Consider the following 17,324-nt stretch of genomic DNA (forward strand, 5'->3'; position numbering starts at 1 on the left):
TTTTATATAAAATCTGGTATTTGTTCAATTTTACTGATTTATTTTCATGTAAGACTAATGCGTTCCTACATTTTATGGATAACGATATTCGAATCCGAATCGAACATTTAACTCGAAAGTTCTGAATAGCTCGGAAAGCGCCCTTCGATTCGAGAACGATATCCAATCGAACGATTCCCGACGGCGGTTTTTTAAAAAGAAAACTTGTAATTATAGCAAATAAGTTATCATGGAAGTGAATTAAGTTTTAATATCTATCTATCTCATATTCTTCAATTATTTTCTTATTGACATTTAATATTCCGTTTTTCGGTCGAAAGTAATTAGAACAAGGCAGAATGGTCTCTGACCTTCGCCTGTTCCATTCGGAACGAATGAAAAAAACCTTTAATGTCAATTTGACACATCTCCGACAAAATTATCTGTGCAAATCATAGATTTAGTAGGTGCAAATATTGGCAAATATAATAAGGAGGATGGAAAATTCCACAGTCTGAGGGTCGTATTCCAGAACTCTACTCAATGCTCAAGTCAGGACTTGAGCAGACTTGAGTATGATTTCAAGCACTGGAAATACGACCCTAATAGCAAGGACTTGAGTATGATTTTCAGTGCTCACTGCAATACTCAAGCCCTGACTTGAGTATTGAGTAGAGTTCTGGAATACGACCCTAAGTTCCCCATAGACCTGTGTCGTTCGATCATTTTTGATAACCCTGTCCCGCTTTATAATTTGCTACCTCCAAAATTCCCCCGCCTCACTAACATAAACAATCTTTTAACTTTTGTGTTTCTCCCATACATTTCTACTCTAAGTAAATTCATCCTGTTAAATAATATATATATTTAAAAATCTGTGTTACATGTTTGTACTGTGTCTTTTGTTTTAGATTCTCGCCTGAGTACTTCTACTACTACTACAACCACGCACCGTGACATTGGCAAAATCTTCATTCTATGTGTTGATGGAGCCATAAAAATAAAAAGTGAAGTGAAGTCAGTCTCTCAGTCTGTCACTCTGACAGAGATTTGTTTGGTTACGAATCGCGAGCTTGTTAAATATTGTTTTTGTTATATTTCCTGTTGATTTGTTTGAAGAACATTAGTTTGTCGAATTCCCAAAAAACAAAGTGAATGAAATCTATATGATTTGTTAACTTTCCGTTGAAAATGGCAGATGACGACGGTAAGCTGTTGTTTGGTTAAAAACGCTTGTTTCGGTGTTTATTTCTGCTGTTAAACCCAAGATTAAAATATGTTAACACTACTTTTAACATAAGATTGTGTAATTTTGTTACATGATTTAGCTGTACCATTTGTGTTAAATGCTAGTTTCAATGATTCGGCGTATATTTAGGTTATACTTTTCGAAATTTATTAAATTACATTGTATTTAGCTACATTATGTCGAAGAGTGCCTTCAGATTTCTGACTTTGAGCTTTGAAGTTAACAATAGTCTCTATGGAATAAATCCCGATGACGGTCAGTAGTGCACACACACACACACACACATACTCTCTCAACATAGCCCCGCACTAGGGAAACCCTGTGTCGCGGGAGCTATGGACACACATAGACAACCACAAATTACACCCAAACTCACGAGAGAAATTAATGTAGGCCATACAAATATATATCCCGGCCCGGGAATCTAACCTGGAACCTCATTGTGGCAGTCTGGTATGGTGACTGTTCGACCACAAGGCAGTTAAATCCTTATTACCTAACTTATCACCTAGCAACATTTTTGTTCAGAGAGCTTTCTTACTCATTAAAGAGAGATATTTTAAAGGAATTCCAGTTGAATGGTTGAAATTTATTTATTTTTTTATAATATCGAGTGAAGGGATGAACAAGCCGTATGCCTTATGGTAAACTACATGCCTGTCCGTAACTGTTGCAGTGCCACTTAGAGTTTTAAATCGCAAAGATTTGAGAGGCATTGCCACATCGCCCGTCACCCTGAGACACAAGTTGACAAGTCCCATGTGCTTGTAATTTCACCAGCACCCTTACCTTTCAAAACCTGAAAGCAGCGACGCCAACATTACTTGGCAGAAGAAATAGGTAAGGTTGCAGTATTTCCCTGTTCTAACTCTTTCACAAGGAACTCTACTGCTGCATAAATTCTGTGTTTAAGTAAATATACATTGAATATCGAATTAGCTTAGAAAGCTTATTAAAATGTTTTTCACAAATGAAAAAATCAGGAAGTTATACCAAATTGGATTTTATGGTTAAAGTTTGTATGACTTTACTTTGTACTTATCAAGAACCAATTGGTTGGTTAAGAGATGAAGTATGTTAGGGCATCGGCTGTATGTCAGCAGTAGACAACAATACTCTCACACTATCATGTGGCAGAGAATTGCCCTAAACCGTTTTATGTTATCTACTTTCCAGTACCCTCAGACAGCAGCCTTCTGGTAATAGTAGTGGACACAAACCCCAACCAATCATACATATCTGAGGATCCGAAGGCCCTTACACACGTACTGGATGCAGTAATAGCATTTGCCAATTCGCACCTCATGCAGAAGTCGAGAAATCAACTTGCTGTTATTGGCTGCCATTTTCATAAAAGGTACTGTAGTGAATCAATTTATTTTTTTGTTAGGTATTAAGTGACGTAATATTGCAGTGCCACTTTAAATCTCAAAAATCTGAGAGGCACTGCCTAGTAACCCTGGGACTTAACAAGTCACCAGTACCCTCACCCTTGAAAACTGAATGCAGTAATGCTCATATTATGGCTTGATGCCAGAAATAATTATAATGCCTGTTTTTAGTTCATTGCATTGGTGTCCTTCATTGCTAGTAAGAAAAGGACAGAAGAGAATAATAAAGCAATGTCTCTGCTGTAAACCTGGCTTATGCCCGGTTTCTGAAGTAGTCAGTTAAGCTCTCAATATTTATTGATTAGTTAAAGTTAAGCAGAGTTCAAACGTCAGTTAAATCTACTTGCGCTTCTGAATAGGCAACGAATGGTTCCATAATTATGTAACCGACAAATTACGTTTCTAGTTAGTAAGTAGTTACTTTATCTGCCGCTAGATGGATCTTTCGAAGAGAATGACTCTAAAATTGATTTATTTAATAGAATTTTTTGTTAATCTTAATTTTGTTTGTAGTAACTTTTATTCCGAGTGTAAATAAGTAAGTATATACTATTTTATTTATGAAATAATGTAAATAGAATATTTTTAGTTTATAATTTATATATTCGTGGCTATGCGTCCGACTCCCTTGCCAAATAAAACTTGCTTAAAAACAGCGTCATGCGTCAAACCGTTGTGTGCTACGTGGTATTATTTATTGTTTGTACATACATCTTGTTGATTGCGATTTCAAATTTTTGTTAATATGGAAAGCGGAAAATGCAGTGGACATTTCACTGAATGGGAGAAGATGCTTCTCATCGAAGTAGCCAAAGATTTTGTGTGTGTAATCGACAATAAAAAAATAGATGGAGCTACTCTAGAGGCCAAGAAACAAGCGTGGATGTTGCTGTCTCGGAAACTGATGTTAGGAATGAGAAGCAGTTGCACACATTGTGTGATAACTTGAAGAAAAAAGCAAGAAAAAATATGACAAGGTGGGTTGTTTCTTATAATTATTATATTCACTGGCAGCATCTCAGCAGCAATGTGTTATACAATAATACCTAATTTAATGTATTTCTGTCAAATAATTATTTCAGTCTGAAATGTGCAAGACCGGAGGGATTACTTGTGTCCGAAAACAACCACCGTTGATGAGAAAATTGTGGCTTTATTAACTCTTCAATTCAAACCCGTCACTAAATGAATTTGACTCATCAGCACCATATTACACCTTAGGTAAATCCAAAGTGTTTTCTTATTTCGTCAACTACTAAGGTAGAGTGTACAATTTTGTTAATAAATAGTTAACTTAAAATTATTGTAAACAAAATATGATGATCATTTCATATTGTTTTGTTATTAATATATAATGAAATAAATTTATAATCCTTTATTTATTGTGATCTAAGTTCCCATGCTCCATGGTGTATTTATATAATACAAACAAATTACATACATAGTTATTTAAAAGAACTGCTTACCATAAAAAAAAAATGGTCCAGTAGTAGGGTTTAATACATTTATATAGTCTCATTGTATATTCCATCAGCAGGTATTGCCAAACAGTAATACAATATTTATATAACAATATATAAGTTATTATATAAATATTGTATATTAATAAATATATTTTTAATTTTTACTGAAGTTGACACACAAGAACAAAATGAAGTAGCATTAGTTGGAACGTTACAAGACATGGTGCTTATAATGGACGATAACGAAAATTTGATGCCTAATGAAATCCAATCCGTCGCAGAAGCAAAACAGCCAAAAGAACAATTTCACAACCTCTGAAGGATGTTGAAAACACCAAAAATAAAGAGTGTGTTTAACTGAAACGAAGAAAAATAATATAAATAAGCTTAGTAATTCCATTATAAAAAGAAAACATAAAAAACATATGAACAATGCTGTAACTACTAAAAGATTAGAAATATTGGATATTCAACGGCTACAAGAATTGATGAAATTGGAAAAAACTAAGATTTTATAAAAAGTAGTTTTAGAGAGTGCAAAATTGGACTTAGAATTCAAAAGAAGGAGTTTTCAGATATGATTTATGTTTTTAGTCATTATGACATCTTTAAATTAAGAGTTTCATCAACTTAAAATAAAAACTATACATTCCAATATGTTGTTTATTTTGTGTTCCTATATTCAGTTATAATAGTGATAAAATATAGTGTATAGGTGAAAATTATTTCCATCAGATAAAATACGTTGCGCTTATTTAAATTTGTTACAATATTTTCTTCAAAGTCGTCATAATCAATTATGGACACATTGTCATTTTGCTGGAGAGTACAGAGAGATAGTACAGCAGTTGCCACAATTACAGCTAGTGTGTGTTCCAGTTTAGGCCTTAGCTTTTGAGAAAGGCATGCAAATCTCCTTTTCCACACTCCAAATGTCCTTTCAACCGTGTTTCTTGTCCTAATTTGGGGTTCATTATGAAGTTTTTCCGCATTTGTACTTTGATTGACAAATGGATGCTTTCCACATGGATAAGCACTGTCTCCCAGGAGATGACCATCTATCTCATTGTTTTCCAAGCATGCTCTTAGGAAGGAATTGCTTTGCTATTTCTTTGCTTACTTTATAAACTACTCCCGACACAGTGGTTTTATGAACATTAATATCGTCACCAATTACTACTTGAAAAATACCAGTAGCATAAAACCGTAATGCGATGAAAATCTGTTTCAATACAGACAATTGTACGTGTGACGCTTAATGAAAACTAAAGCAGGCCGGACAATATCACTTAAATGCATCACATACTTTGTTGCTGTCTGTTTTTCGGATAGTACAAAAGTCGAATGTGCAAACCAACATTCTGAATATAGTGTTTTAAATAATTTTATTTACAGTGAATACCTCTACCCATCACCCGGCAAACCATTAGATGTAAGACAAATTGATGGACAGTATGAATTATTTACACTTGTTGAGAAAACTATTAAAATGAGGTTTGTATATTCATTTTCTTAGCCAACTTGGAAAAAATATACTTCATACATAACGTGACCATTATTTTTTTCCCTCAGAGCAGGACGCATCTCAATTTATTATTGTTTTAAAAATAAAACACTTGTTTATGATAGTTACGAAATGCATGATTTAAAAAATTTAAACAAAGAACTAAAAATGTTTAGTGATCAGAAATTAAAAAACAACTAATCTTGTTTGGCTTTATATATTATTCGCTTTGGCGTCATTTTGTTCAAATTAATGTCACGTGTGCCTGTCCCTGTCCCGCTCAAAGCGTATGGCCACGTTATTCGTCATCATTATTGTCCCATTGTTCAACCCTAGCTAGGCTTCAGTCTGGCAAGCTGATCTGATGTGAGTTGAGGACTTTACATGTATTTCCAGGGGTTGTGAACCTTCTTCAACGTGGCAGATGTTTGCCTTCACAATGTATTAACTCGCAAATTAAAGTCATTGGTACTATCAGGACAATGTAAGCCTTTTCAGTCCCGTTTTACTTGCCAGTGAAGATTGTAGCTAACCCTGTTCCTTATTTTGTGAATACCTTTTGTTGAAATTTTTTGAAAAAATTTGAAAAAATATTTCAGATTAGTGAATCTAATAAAAAGCCAACCACACGAGGAAAAGCCAGGAGAATCACTGCTGGCGGGAGCACTAGCTATGGGGCTTTGCTATATTTCCAGAGTAAGTAATTAATTTTTTTTTTACCGTTAAGTACCCAAACCTTTTGTTACATTTTGTTGTCTTTATACTTTAACAAGTGCCATACCCGTGTATCATAGTAACAAGTACTAGCCTAGTGGAACTTGTATTGTTATGACATGTATTTTGAATAAATAAATAATTGTTTACGTTGATATCAATAATCGTGTGTTTTTGTTTAATTTTATTTTTGTTTTGTTTTATAATTATTCATCAACGATATGCCAATACGGTAAAATATGGCGGCACGGCTGTTTGTATTCGTCATTGGTTACTTGTATTTGGAAAAATATTTGACGTACAGACAAATATGCAGACACAGACAAATATGCCTGTCTGCACGTGGATATAGATAATCGTGTGTTTTTGTTTAATTTTATTTTTGTTTTGTTTTATAATTATTTATTTGCGTCTTACATTTGAAAGCGTTGATTATGTTTTTTCTTTTTTTTCCGTTTAGTTTCTTTTTTACTTGTACGGTGTCATTTGTGATAGTCAAATAAATGTATATTCGTTCTTTCAAACCCGATTTTCATACATTTACACATACTTGAATTTGGTTTGTGCTGAAAGCAAGAATGCGTAATTACGATTGCGTCGCAGTCACGCCTATTAATCTCCATAGAATGCACATTTGCACACGTTTATTGTGCGTGGCTCATATATGCAGTAATTAGAAGTGTTTACGCAACGCGGGTTTACGTCACATCGTCCCCTTCAACGCGAATGGACGTAACTTACAATTTGGAATATAATGCAGTTATTTACATTCATTCAAAATAAGAATTTAATTTCATGTTGTTAAGTATGTATTGGGTTAACCAAAAGTCCGTGCGATATAAAAGTCACAATCACAAGTCTGTAGTGCTTCAGTAGTTTTTATTAGTTCACTAATTGTGACTGCAAAAGTGGCGCCCGCGTGTCACGACATTGACGCTGCAACTGCGCTTCTAAATATTATATGAAAATTAGTAGTAGCGCGTTTTCCTGATTGAGCTATTCACTAGTCCGAGAATGACCGTTTCTAATTTCCGCGGTAATTTTTAGTATATAAGTTTTCGATTTTTTTTACCGTGCAATATTATTTAATATTCCAGTATTGTATTGTGAAATATTATTTAATAATTACACGATAACATGCTTGAATATTTAAATAATAAAATTTGCCACGGAAATTAAATAGTGAACAATATAATGAAATGACCGCCTCCGTGGCGGAATGGTTACTATGCTGGACTGCCACGCAGAGGTCCCGGGTTCGATTCCCAGGCCGGTAGAAATATTTGTATGGTCTACATTAAATTCTCAATGACACTCGCGATACAGGGTATCCCTAGTACAGGGCTAAGTGTGTAAAAATTAAAAAAAATAGTCTGAGAATGACTGAGAACAATCAATACGATAGAAGTGATTAGAAGGCGTGACACATGTGCCAATTTGAATTGAAATCTCGAATATCATAGATACCTGCCTTGTTTTGCTAGCAATCGAGTATATAACCAGAAATAGAGACGAAATGTCATTTAATTTATTTGAAAACTATTCTGCTATATCATTACTGTGACAACTGCGCTCCGATTGGCTAGCCCGAGTTCGAAACAATTGACGGGTGTCGTCAACTGTTTCACTTCAAATCGACCAGTTAACTTGAGCTTTGCCATAATGGTCGAGAATTGCAAAATTACATATTTAATATTTATTTACCGACGAAATGTGATTTGTTTTGTAATTAGATGTTTTGCTGTTTTTCCTACACTACCGAATAGAACAGTACGGCATTGTTAGAAATATTATCTATATTACAATAAATACAGAATATTTTTTGGAATATACGGAGACGTACACACAGGTCAGTAGTTGGCCTGTCTATAATTCAGTGCAAACGAGAGTTGATGTTTATAAGAGCTGTATCGCTAATGTGTTACCAGGAATATATGGCCCTTATTTCGTCTCTATTTCTGCTTATATACTCGATGTTTGCTAGTTTGGAGTGCAAGAAACCAATCAACCCGCGGTATTTGTTTTTATATAAAAAATAAGTGCGCATTTGACCTTCATCACACCTGATGGAAAGTGATGATGAGGTCGACAATGTAGCATGCACACCTAAGTAATGCCTATTCACTCTCGCCTTGAAAAGGTCAAGTTATAGCGTTCGGGGAATAAGTCCGCAGGTAGGGAATTTCACTCTAGCCGCTCGCCATATGAATGTGGGAGCGAAACGCTTCGTGCGAATCCTGGGAATATCCACAACATGGGGGTGGAATTCCAGCCCACGTCTAGTCCCCCGGTGATGGAAAGGGGAAGGCAGAATTAAATCGTGTAATTCCATCGCACACTCTCCGTGATATATCCTATAGAATACCTATAAGCAGGCAACTTTACGGCGGTGTTCAAGGCTCTGCAGCTTCGCCTCCACATTCCGAGTCACCTATAAGCCTCTTGGCATGCTTGTCAATTGAATCCAAGGTGGCCAGTTGATATTTAGCAAAGCCACCCTATAAGTGGCAGGGGTACTCCACCTCCTCCACTGAAGCAACTGTCCCGGTATGAAGTAACGTCTCACCTTGGAAAGGATGCCAAGCTTCCTGGCTGCATTTTTGGCCATGGATTCAATGTATCTGCCGATTTCAGATTTGATGACTGGTCCATTCCAAGTAGCTGGAGACGGTCGGTTATCGGTATGGATATATCTCGAAAAGTCGGAGTCAGGTGAAAGGGACTCCGATTTGTGGAGAATAGACACGCCTGCGTTTTGGTAGCATTAAATTTGACAAGATTGGCATCGCTCCAATCGGAGACTGCCTTAAGTGTCAAATTCAAACGACTAATCATGGACTATCGACAAGACTAGATTTCTTCTCCACTGACCCTTCATTGGTCAAGTATCTGTTCACAACTGTGCTGTTATCAGCATACTCAAGGGTACCTGGAATTAATATATCATTGATATGCAGCAGAAAGCGAAAAAGAGTTGCGGACTGTACGGACCCCTGACGAACTCCGGATCTATCGCCCGATGTTCCGAAGAGTAGCCTTCTAAGACCACTCGAATCGAACGTTCACTCAAGAAATCCGAAATCCAATTGCAAAGGTCAGTGGGAAGTCCATGAGAGGGAAGCTTGCTTAAAACGCTTGCGTGCCAGACCCTGACAAAGGCTTTAGAAATATCTAAAGAGCTTCAATGCAAGGGCTTCGTCGTGTCTTTCTATAGCCTCGTTCCATAGATGAGATGCGTACACAAGAAGATCCCCAGTAGATCGCCCTCGTCGGAATCCGTACTGGCGATCACTGAGGTAATGCGAGTTTGGTGTTTGCTGTTTGTCGAATAGGCAAACAAGACATATACTTAGTCACACATGTTATTTACACATGGTGATTGTTTGCCAAATATATCAATTACGATAATACAAATCGACCCCTCCTACGTAACGTATCGTATGTCGAAATTGCCAAGTTTACAGGGGAGCATTCACTAAAATGAGCATAACCCGTGACTTTAGCATTTCTCAGTTTTATTCGAGAACGAGTTTTAAAGAAACGCGCTTTATCTATATTTACTTTACGTAGGAGGGGTCGAATAGCCATGTGAAGTGCCACCATTAAATTATAATAACAGTCCAGAGTTTGTTACTTCCTTTTGAATTAGAAACTACGAGCAACTATTATCAAGATTTCATAGTGGTTAAAATTATTAATGTGTGAGTTTTGGCTTTCTGTTAGTAATCGAGGATTAACTCGTAGTGGCACTTGCCGGTGTCCACACAACGTGGCTAAATTCCCACTTTGCCGTGTTTCTTTTAATATTTGATCTTGTACAACAATTAATTGACATTCAACAGATGCGCCGCCAGGCGAGTGTCGGCCTGCGCATATGCAGCCGTATATTGATCGTCACCGGCAGCACCGACACCGCTGCGCAGTACATCAATTATATGAACGTTTTCTTCACTGCGCAGGTATTTTTTTACGCCAAACAAGTGCATATTAGCCGAATTCTGTTAGTACAAATTTAATTGCCTTCACGCGTAATCGCTCGGATTTAGATAAGCTTGAGTGATCGCGTCTTGATTTTTAATTAAATTATTATCTTTTTTTATTTATTTCTTTACCTTGGATTCAATTTCTTTCAACGCTAGTGTTGTGTGTAGTTATTCTTTCCCTGGATATATGTGGTCCAAAATGTGATAGTTTATTATAGTATGTGTAGCAAGAGCTATTAACTACCACTCTACTACAACACTTTATAACTACACTTTGTTTGAAAAAATAAATATACGCGATTTAAATCCGGAAAAATAGTTTCATTTCCTATGTATAACAATCGCGAAAACCTAAGAACTCGATAACTACCACTCGTACAGGTCTCGCGCTAAGTACAGCAATGATATTGTAGGCATAAATCAATGATACAAAAAGTCTCACGCAAAACTCGTCAAATTGGCCCCGGGAAAATGGCATGTTACTTAGAGCATCACCAGTGCCGTAGCATGGCAGTATATGTGTGATAAACCTCCCCGTGACAATATTTATTTCAATTGATAAAGCTAAATTTGCTTATTTGGTAATGAACTATTGTTATACATTTCGAAGAACAAGAACAACGATATGAAATTGCGTCTATAGCTATCTTTGTCGTTTAATCATCGCCGCAACAAAGATTAAAACAAAAATTATCGGATTTTAGTACATATTTTACATTATATTCGTTATTATTTACGTATTTCTAATTACTCTCATGTATTAAAAATGTTATTTTCACCTTTTTCCAATAATTATGTAATATCAATTTGGTTGTTTTTTTTTATTTCTTTTCATCTCGTTTGTCGCTTTGACAAAATGTTTTAAAATCAGCTGTGACCGTGCAGCCACGTGTGGCACTATGTTAATCTTTTGCACTCATTGGCCGCGGCGCTTGCGAAGACATAAATATGTGACGTCTATCCTTCGAATTTGAGAGCTAAATGTGGATATAATAGCTTTATCGAGACGACATACTACCGGGGCAGTGAAAGTAGCTTGAAGAGTAAGGAATTTGACTTATCAATCACTGGATGAAAGCAAGCGGGGGAGGGAGATTGCATTAACTACTTAATAATTTATCCTTTTTTGTAACCAAATTAAATTCGTTAAAATTCATAAATCTTTATTCTTGTATCCATAATCCCACAGCATTGAGGTTTCAATATCGTGAAATGTGAACATATTCTCTTTTCACAGAAACAGCAAGTCCTCATCGACGTGTGCTCTCTAGACAAGCAATTGAGCTTGTTGCAACAAGGCTGTGACATCACTGGTGGGCTCTATCTCAAAGTGCCCTCGCTTGAGGGACTATTACAGTATCTATTGGTGAGAGACTCGATTAAATATAATATGTAACATGTAAGATAATTCTATCTTAATGTTATGTTGCATATGAATGAGCATTGCATAACCACAACTTTCTAATAGTTTTTTAAAATGACAGCGCTTAACTACGTAGTTAGATAGAGTGTCAAAAGATGGCGCCACATAATACATTAATCAGAGATTCAGTGTTTTTTTAAATGGGACAGTACGTTGAAATCTGGAACCATATAAGATACAAGGAAACTGTCTTAGGAACCATTAAGTCTTTTTGTATGAAAATACTTTTGGCATAATATTTTTTTTGGTCAAGCGTCAGTTGTCCATAAAAATGAATCAAATTTATCAAAATATTTTTAGTGCTGATCAACTCAGTTTTATGGAAGGATCATGACATTGTATGGGAGGAAAAAAATCGGGACACCAGAAGTTGGTCAAATTTCATAAAATATTTTACCATCCAAAATTAATAAAATTTACATTTTTTTTTGTTTTTATGCCAATAGACACAGTTTCTTTAAATATTTTTTTAAAGACACTCATAGCCTTGCACTAAGAAAACCCTGTGTCGAGGGTGCGATGGACACACACATAGACAACTATAAATTATACCCTAAGTCACGAGAGAAATAAATGTAGGCCATACAAATATTTCTCCCGGCCTAGAACTCGAACCCGGAACCTCTGTGTGGCAGACCAGTATGGTAATCGTTCGGCCATGGAGACAGTCCAATATTTATCCTTGACTTTTGAATGGGAGTTATTTCAATGACGCCATGATGAGAACAAAAACTACAGCAACAATCATAAACAGCATCTTGTACATAATCGTATATGAAGTAACAATAAATTATACTTTTTTATAAAAAAAACCGACCTCAAAAGTTCGTGGAATTACGTCTATTTTCCAAGTTTTATTGAAATCGGTTACCGGAAAGCGCGCTAAACCGGATTCATCCTCTAGTTTGCCACCCTTAGGCGATTAACACACTGCACCGCGACGGGGCGCGGGGCGCGGAATCACGGGCACGGTGACGGAGACGCAAATCTGCATCAACGCGCGGATTAATCTGCGCGGGGGCAGAGGTCTAGCGGCCGCGCGTCACTTAAAGTACTCGCTTCGCAGTTGATCGCCGTAGTGATTTTATATGTAGCCAAGATCCTTCTTTGACAAGAATGGTTAATAATACAGAATTCATTCAGGACGCTGCAGTTATATTGTTTATTTGGTTTTATTTACTCAAATAAAAAGACACCAAAGATATTGGATACATCCCTTTTTATATATATAAAATAATGGATAATTTCAACTTCATTATTTGTAATACGACTAGACTAAAAAGTCGTTGAAAAACCAAATACAAAGACACGACGCAAGCACATAGAAAAATTCGTGAGGTCCGTTGGTTCGTTCCGTGGCTTAGTTGGTATAGCGTCTGGCACGGTATGCAAGAAGGCGTCGGTTCGAATCCGATCGGATCGAAGGAATTTTTTCTGAGCGTTCGATCTTTGTATTGATAATTATAACAAATTAGTGGAGTAAATTCACAAAAAATATTTGAATATCAATTCAATAAAAATTTTATTACTACATAACTATTTCAAATTCTATGAAAACTGGCATCTCAACAAATGTCATTTTACTCCGTCTCACAAAAAGACAGACTTTATACATAAATGGAAGTTCTGTTATTTACAATATTCTTTTGTGTAATATAGACCCTTAGACTTAATTTTATGTTTAATGTACGGTCAACTTTAAAGTGATCTCATATCGGTCAATCTACGGGAAAATATCTGCACATTCTGTGAAAAATCAACCTTATACCAAGGTCAAATTAACCTTCGAAAACCATTCATGTACACACGCCAGCACATCAAGCTACACATTGACGTATCTTGTTCCGTTGCACTGCAGCCGATTTTTGAACAAAAATGTGTAGTCTGATGTGCCGTTGTCCGTACATATATTTTAGATGGCTTAAACACCAATCTTACAATCCCTTGTCTTACTTCAAAGCCTTAAATTCAGACTGATATATAAAATTATATACATTTGCAATCACTTCTTAAAGTCGTCTGAAGTTCTTTCATAAAATATTAATGTGTTATATTTCCAGTGGGTATTCCTCCCCGAAGGCTCGGAGCGCAGCAAACTCGTCCTTCCGGGCAGAGGCCGTGTGGATTACCGTACCGCCTGCTTTTGCCATCGAGAACTGCTTACCATTGGATATGTCTGCTCCGTTTGTCTTAGCGGTGAGTGAAGAAGCACTCAGGGCGATAGATAATGCGGTCTAGGGTTCAATTCCCACCGGCTAGTCCGAAAGACACACCCAGTTACATAACACTCTGTTCTTCCGGCTAAGTAATGCCGTTAAAAGTTTGTTTCAGACACAAGACCATTCCAATTATCAGGTCTCAGGAATTCCCTTTGCTATGAGTATGAGAGCAACGGAATTTACCCAGGCGCATTACCTTAAACACCCAGATAAAAACCAATTTAGAAAAGTTCTTTTCCCAAATTGATCCTACCGGAAGTCGAACCCGGGACTTTCTTATCCAATGCCCATAGTGCAAACCGTTGGGCCACCGATACTGTTCTCCGATGATGTATGTATGTATGATTCAGAATTTATCGGTCAATGACAGAGTTGTTCGTGGTATGGGTATTGAATGAGGTGATATCTGGTTCGATACCCTAAAGAAGAAACTAATTTTTCTATGGTTCTAGGCAGCATTTGAGAGGTAGAGTTCCCATAGTTTATCTCATTAGTCAGGTAACCACAGTACAGTAATTTCTCTTATTCAAGACCACATCATTAGAGTAATTATAATATTATTCGCATTATTTTTGTCTATAATGAAGTATGCACAAACCTTGGGGAAAGTCTATTTCTATTTTAGGGATGAACCATTAATCAACATGCTTATACTAAACTTCCGTTTCATTCAAGGTATCATCACCATGCTTTAATTTCGAATATCCAGCATATTTGCAGCTCTAGTAAAAGTCATCTAATGTGAAATTGTTTTTTTTTTTCAGTATTTTGTAAATTTAGCCCGATCTGCACAACTTGCCAGTGAGTATATATTTTTTTTACGAAAGTAGTTGTATTTTTGTGCTATATCTTGTACAAAATTATCACTGCGCATGGAATTGTACAACAATGAAACATTTGATAAAAATCTACATTGTGTCATGGATTATAAGCTGCATTTCAGTTGCAATCAAAGGAGATCTTATCTAAGATTGATTTTCATTTAAGTTCACATTTTTTTTGACACTTTGAAGGCATTGAAGATATTCACGCTGAAAGCGGGTGTTTCAATGCAAATGTGCAATATATAACCCAAATTCGTTAGCGTGTCTAATCTGCAGGTAAAGATACCAACTTAAAAGTACCGCGCGAACGGTATATTTGGACTGACGTCAACTCAATTAAATCATTTCTGAATCCAAAAGGCGTAATAATTATTAGGCCAAATTTATTGTTAAACTGTTTTATTTCACGTACAAATAGGTACACATGGCCTTACAAAATATACATTCCTGAAAAGGGCCAAAGAGAACATTATAACCTCGATTTAGGAAGCAATTACAAAATGATCAACGCCATCTAGCGATATAACCGAAGTAATTTCTCAAGGACATTCCATATTCAAACAAGTTGACCTAGACGTACCTTTACCTGCGGATTATTGCACGTTGTTATGAGTTTTCTTTTTTATTAGCTTTATTTAAAGAATAAACAAAATGGTAATTTTTTTTTTTTCAGTACGGTGTTCAAAATGGCGGGCCCTCTACCTGTCAAACCCAAAAAGAAAAAACTCAAAGTTTGACAGTATCAAATTTATAACTGAATTATTTTAGTTTCCTCCCGATTCCTAAATTATTTACTAATATAACTATATTAAAGAATTTAAAAAATTGTTTCATTATAATAATAACGCACACACTCAACATAGTCCCGCACTAGGGAAACCCTGTGTCGCGGGTGCCATGGACACACACATAGACAACCACAAATCACACCCAAACTCACGAGACAAATAAATGTAGGCCATATAAATATTTTTCCCGGGAATAGAACCTGGGACCTCTGCGTGGTATGGTAACCGTTCGGCCACGGAGGCGGAGGAGGAGGAGAAAGAAGGAGGAGGAGGACGTTATAAGGCCGTACTCTGCCCGGCAATGTGACCGGGGCAGCCTAAACGTAATAATTATCCTAAGATGTATCGTATTTTTTTGTAAGACCGTTATTCAATAGTAAATACCCAACCATTTGATCTAGTAAAAGTGTTTATGAGATAGATCTATTAGTACGTGCCCAAAGGTCTTTACTGTACACGATGACGTATTTACGATGACATTATTAATGTTCGATCAATGTTTACCTAAAACTTCTGACAATCTATTTTGAAATTTGCTTAACTTGCAACTTTTAAATTCAATTTGAAATTTAAGCCATTTTTTTTAATTCAAAATCTTATTTTTTCTTTTCGTAATAAGACTACAAAATAGGCATACCATCAATCCTTAAAACCAAGTGGCAACAGAAGTTCGTTGGGGCTGCGCCAGCAAAGGTATTAAAATATTTGGCAATGCGTAAATATCTCTTTCGTCTATCACGATTAAAAATTATTAATAAACTAATATTTATATCACACTAAGTATCAAATCTAGATAAAGAAAACTCGGATAACGACTTGCTTTCAACAAGCCGCTTTGTTTCCAAGTAGCTAATTTATTTAATACTTTTATGCCATGACAATGTAAGAATAATTTTAAAATAAATGCATATAGGTACTGTAATATTTTTTTGCCTGCATAAGTACTTTGAGATAAGATTATTAATTATTATTTGTGAATTATGAAACGCACGAATTACGTGCGATTGTTCAGCGTGGCCGATTTTTGGCTGCATTATCTTACACTGATACATACGTACATATCACACGCTTGATATAATATGGCTACGTCTGCAAAATGACAACTTTTCAGTTGTGTAAGAACGCATTTGCGGATTTGGAGCGCCACAAATATTGACAGTTAGTACTACAACAACTGGTGCAAGTGAGCGACTCTGGCACCTTGATGGATAGTGGACAGACAGTAGGAGCAGTAACTCACTATAGCCCCACCAACTCAACAACTTATAAGCAGTGCACCACAAACAGCTGTACAGCAGTCGGCCCGGGAACTTGTTAAGCTCGGCGCCCACTGGCCGGACGGCCTTCCTCCGGATCCTTCGGCATTATACCGTGGTATCCTTAAGATATATAGGCAGGGACACTAGTTTTATTTCAGAATTAATTTTCTTACAAACGGAATTAAAGCCATTTGAATAATGTATGCCGTATACTATACGTGTTCCATTTGGTTCAGTTGATATTAAAAAAAAATCATTGGTATGTAAAGTACCATATTGAATACAGCGATTTTCTTGTATTTGGAGATGTTTGCGTTTTGTTTTCTATCGTGAAAATTTTTAGAAATCGTGTTTTTACACCGTATACTAATCAGTTATATATTCTCACTCAATTTTACAACATATTTTTCCAAAGTGATTTATTCAACACTCACTTGTTATGCAGAATCAACCAAAGCATGCGGTCGCCACAGCGTGCTCGCGCCTAGCTTCTCTTCAGATTATTCTCAACTTTGAAAGCTAGTTTAT

The 17,324-nt window shown here is 36.2% G+C and overlaps 1 protein-coding gene across 1 annotated transcript; it reads left to right on the plus strand.

Annotated features, from left to right (window-relative positions):
- The first annotated feature begins 928 nt into the window (after nt 1-928).
- On the plus strand, nt 929-15,535 carry LOC113232494 (general transcription factor IIH subunit 3). Its single transcript, XM_026467241.1, has 9 exons — nt 929-1,186; nt 2,405-2,585; nt 5,478-5,576; nt 6,186-6,282; nt 10,143-10,259; nt 11,521-11,649; nt 13,767-13,902; nt 14,690-14,726; nt 15,423-15,535. The coding sequence occupies exons 1-9, from the start codon at nt 1,171-1,173 to the stop codon at nt 15,484-15,486; spliced, it is 876 nt and encodes a 291-aa protein (XP_026323026.1). The 5' UTR covers nt 929-1,170; the 3' UTR covers nt 15,487-15,535.
- Nucleotides 15,536-17,324: the final 1,789 nt, after the last annotated feature.

This window comes from Hyposmocoma kahamanoa, unplaced genomic scaffold, assembly GCF_003589595.1.
Source record: "Hyposmocoma kahamanoa isolate Upper Pololo Valley unplaced genomic scaffold, ASM358959v1 76, whole genome shotgun sequence".
NCBI classification, from domain to species: Eukaryota; Metazoa; Arthropoda; class Insecta; order Lepidoptera; family Cosmopterigidae; genus Hyposmocoma; species Hyposmocoma kahamanoa.

Excerpts from the sequence above, each read along its gene's own strand:
- LOC113232494 (XM_026467241.1), top strand. Across the intron at positions 5,577-6,185 it reads GAGAAAACTATTAAAATGAG|ATTAGTGAATCTAATAAAAA; the intron begins GTTTGTATATTC and ends AAAATATTTCAG. Across the intron at positions 13,903-14,689 it reads CTGCTCCGTTTGTCTTAGCG|TATTTTGTAAATTTAGCCCG; the intron begins GTGAGTGAAGAA and ends TTTTTTTTTCAG.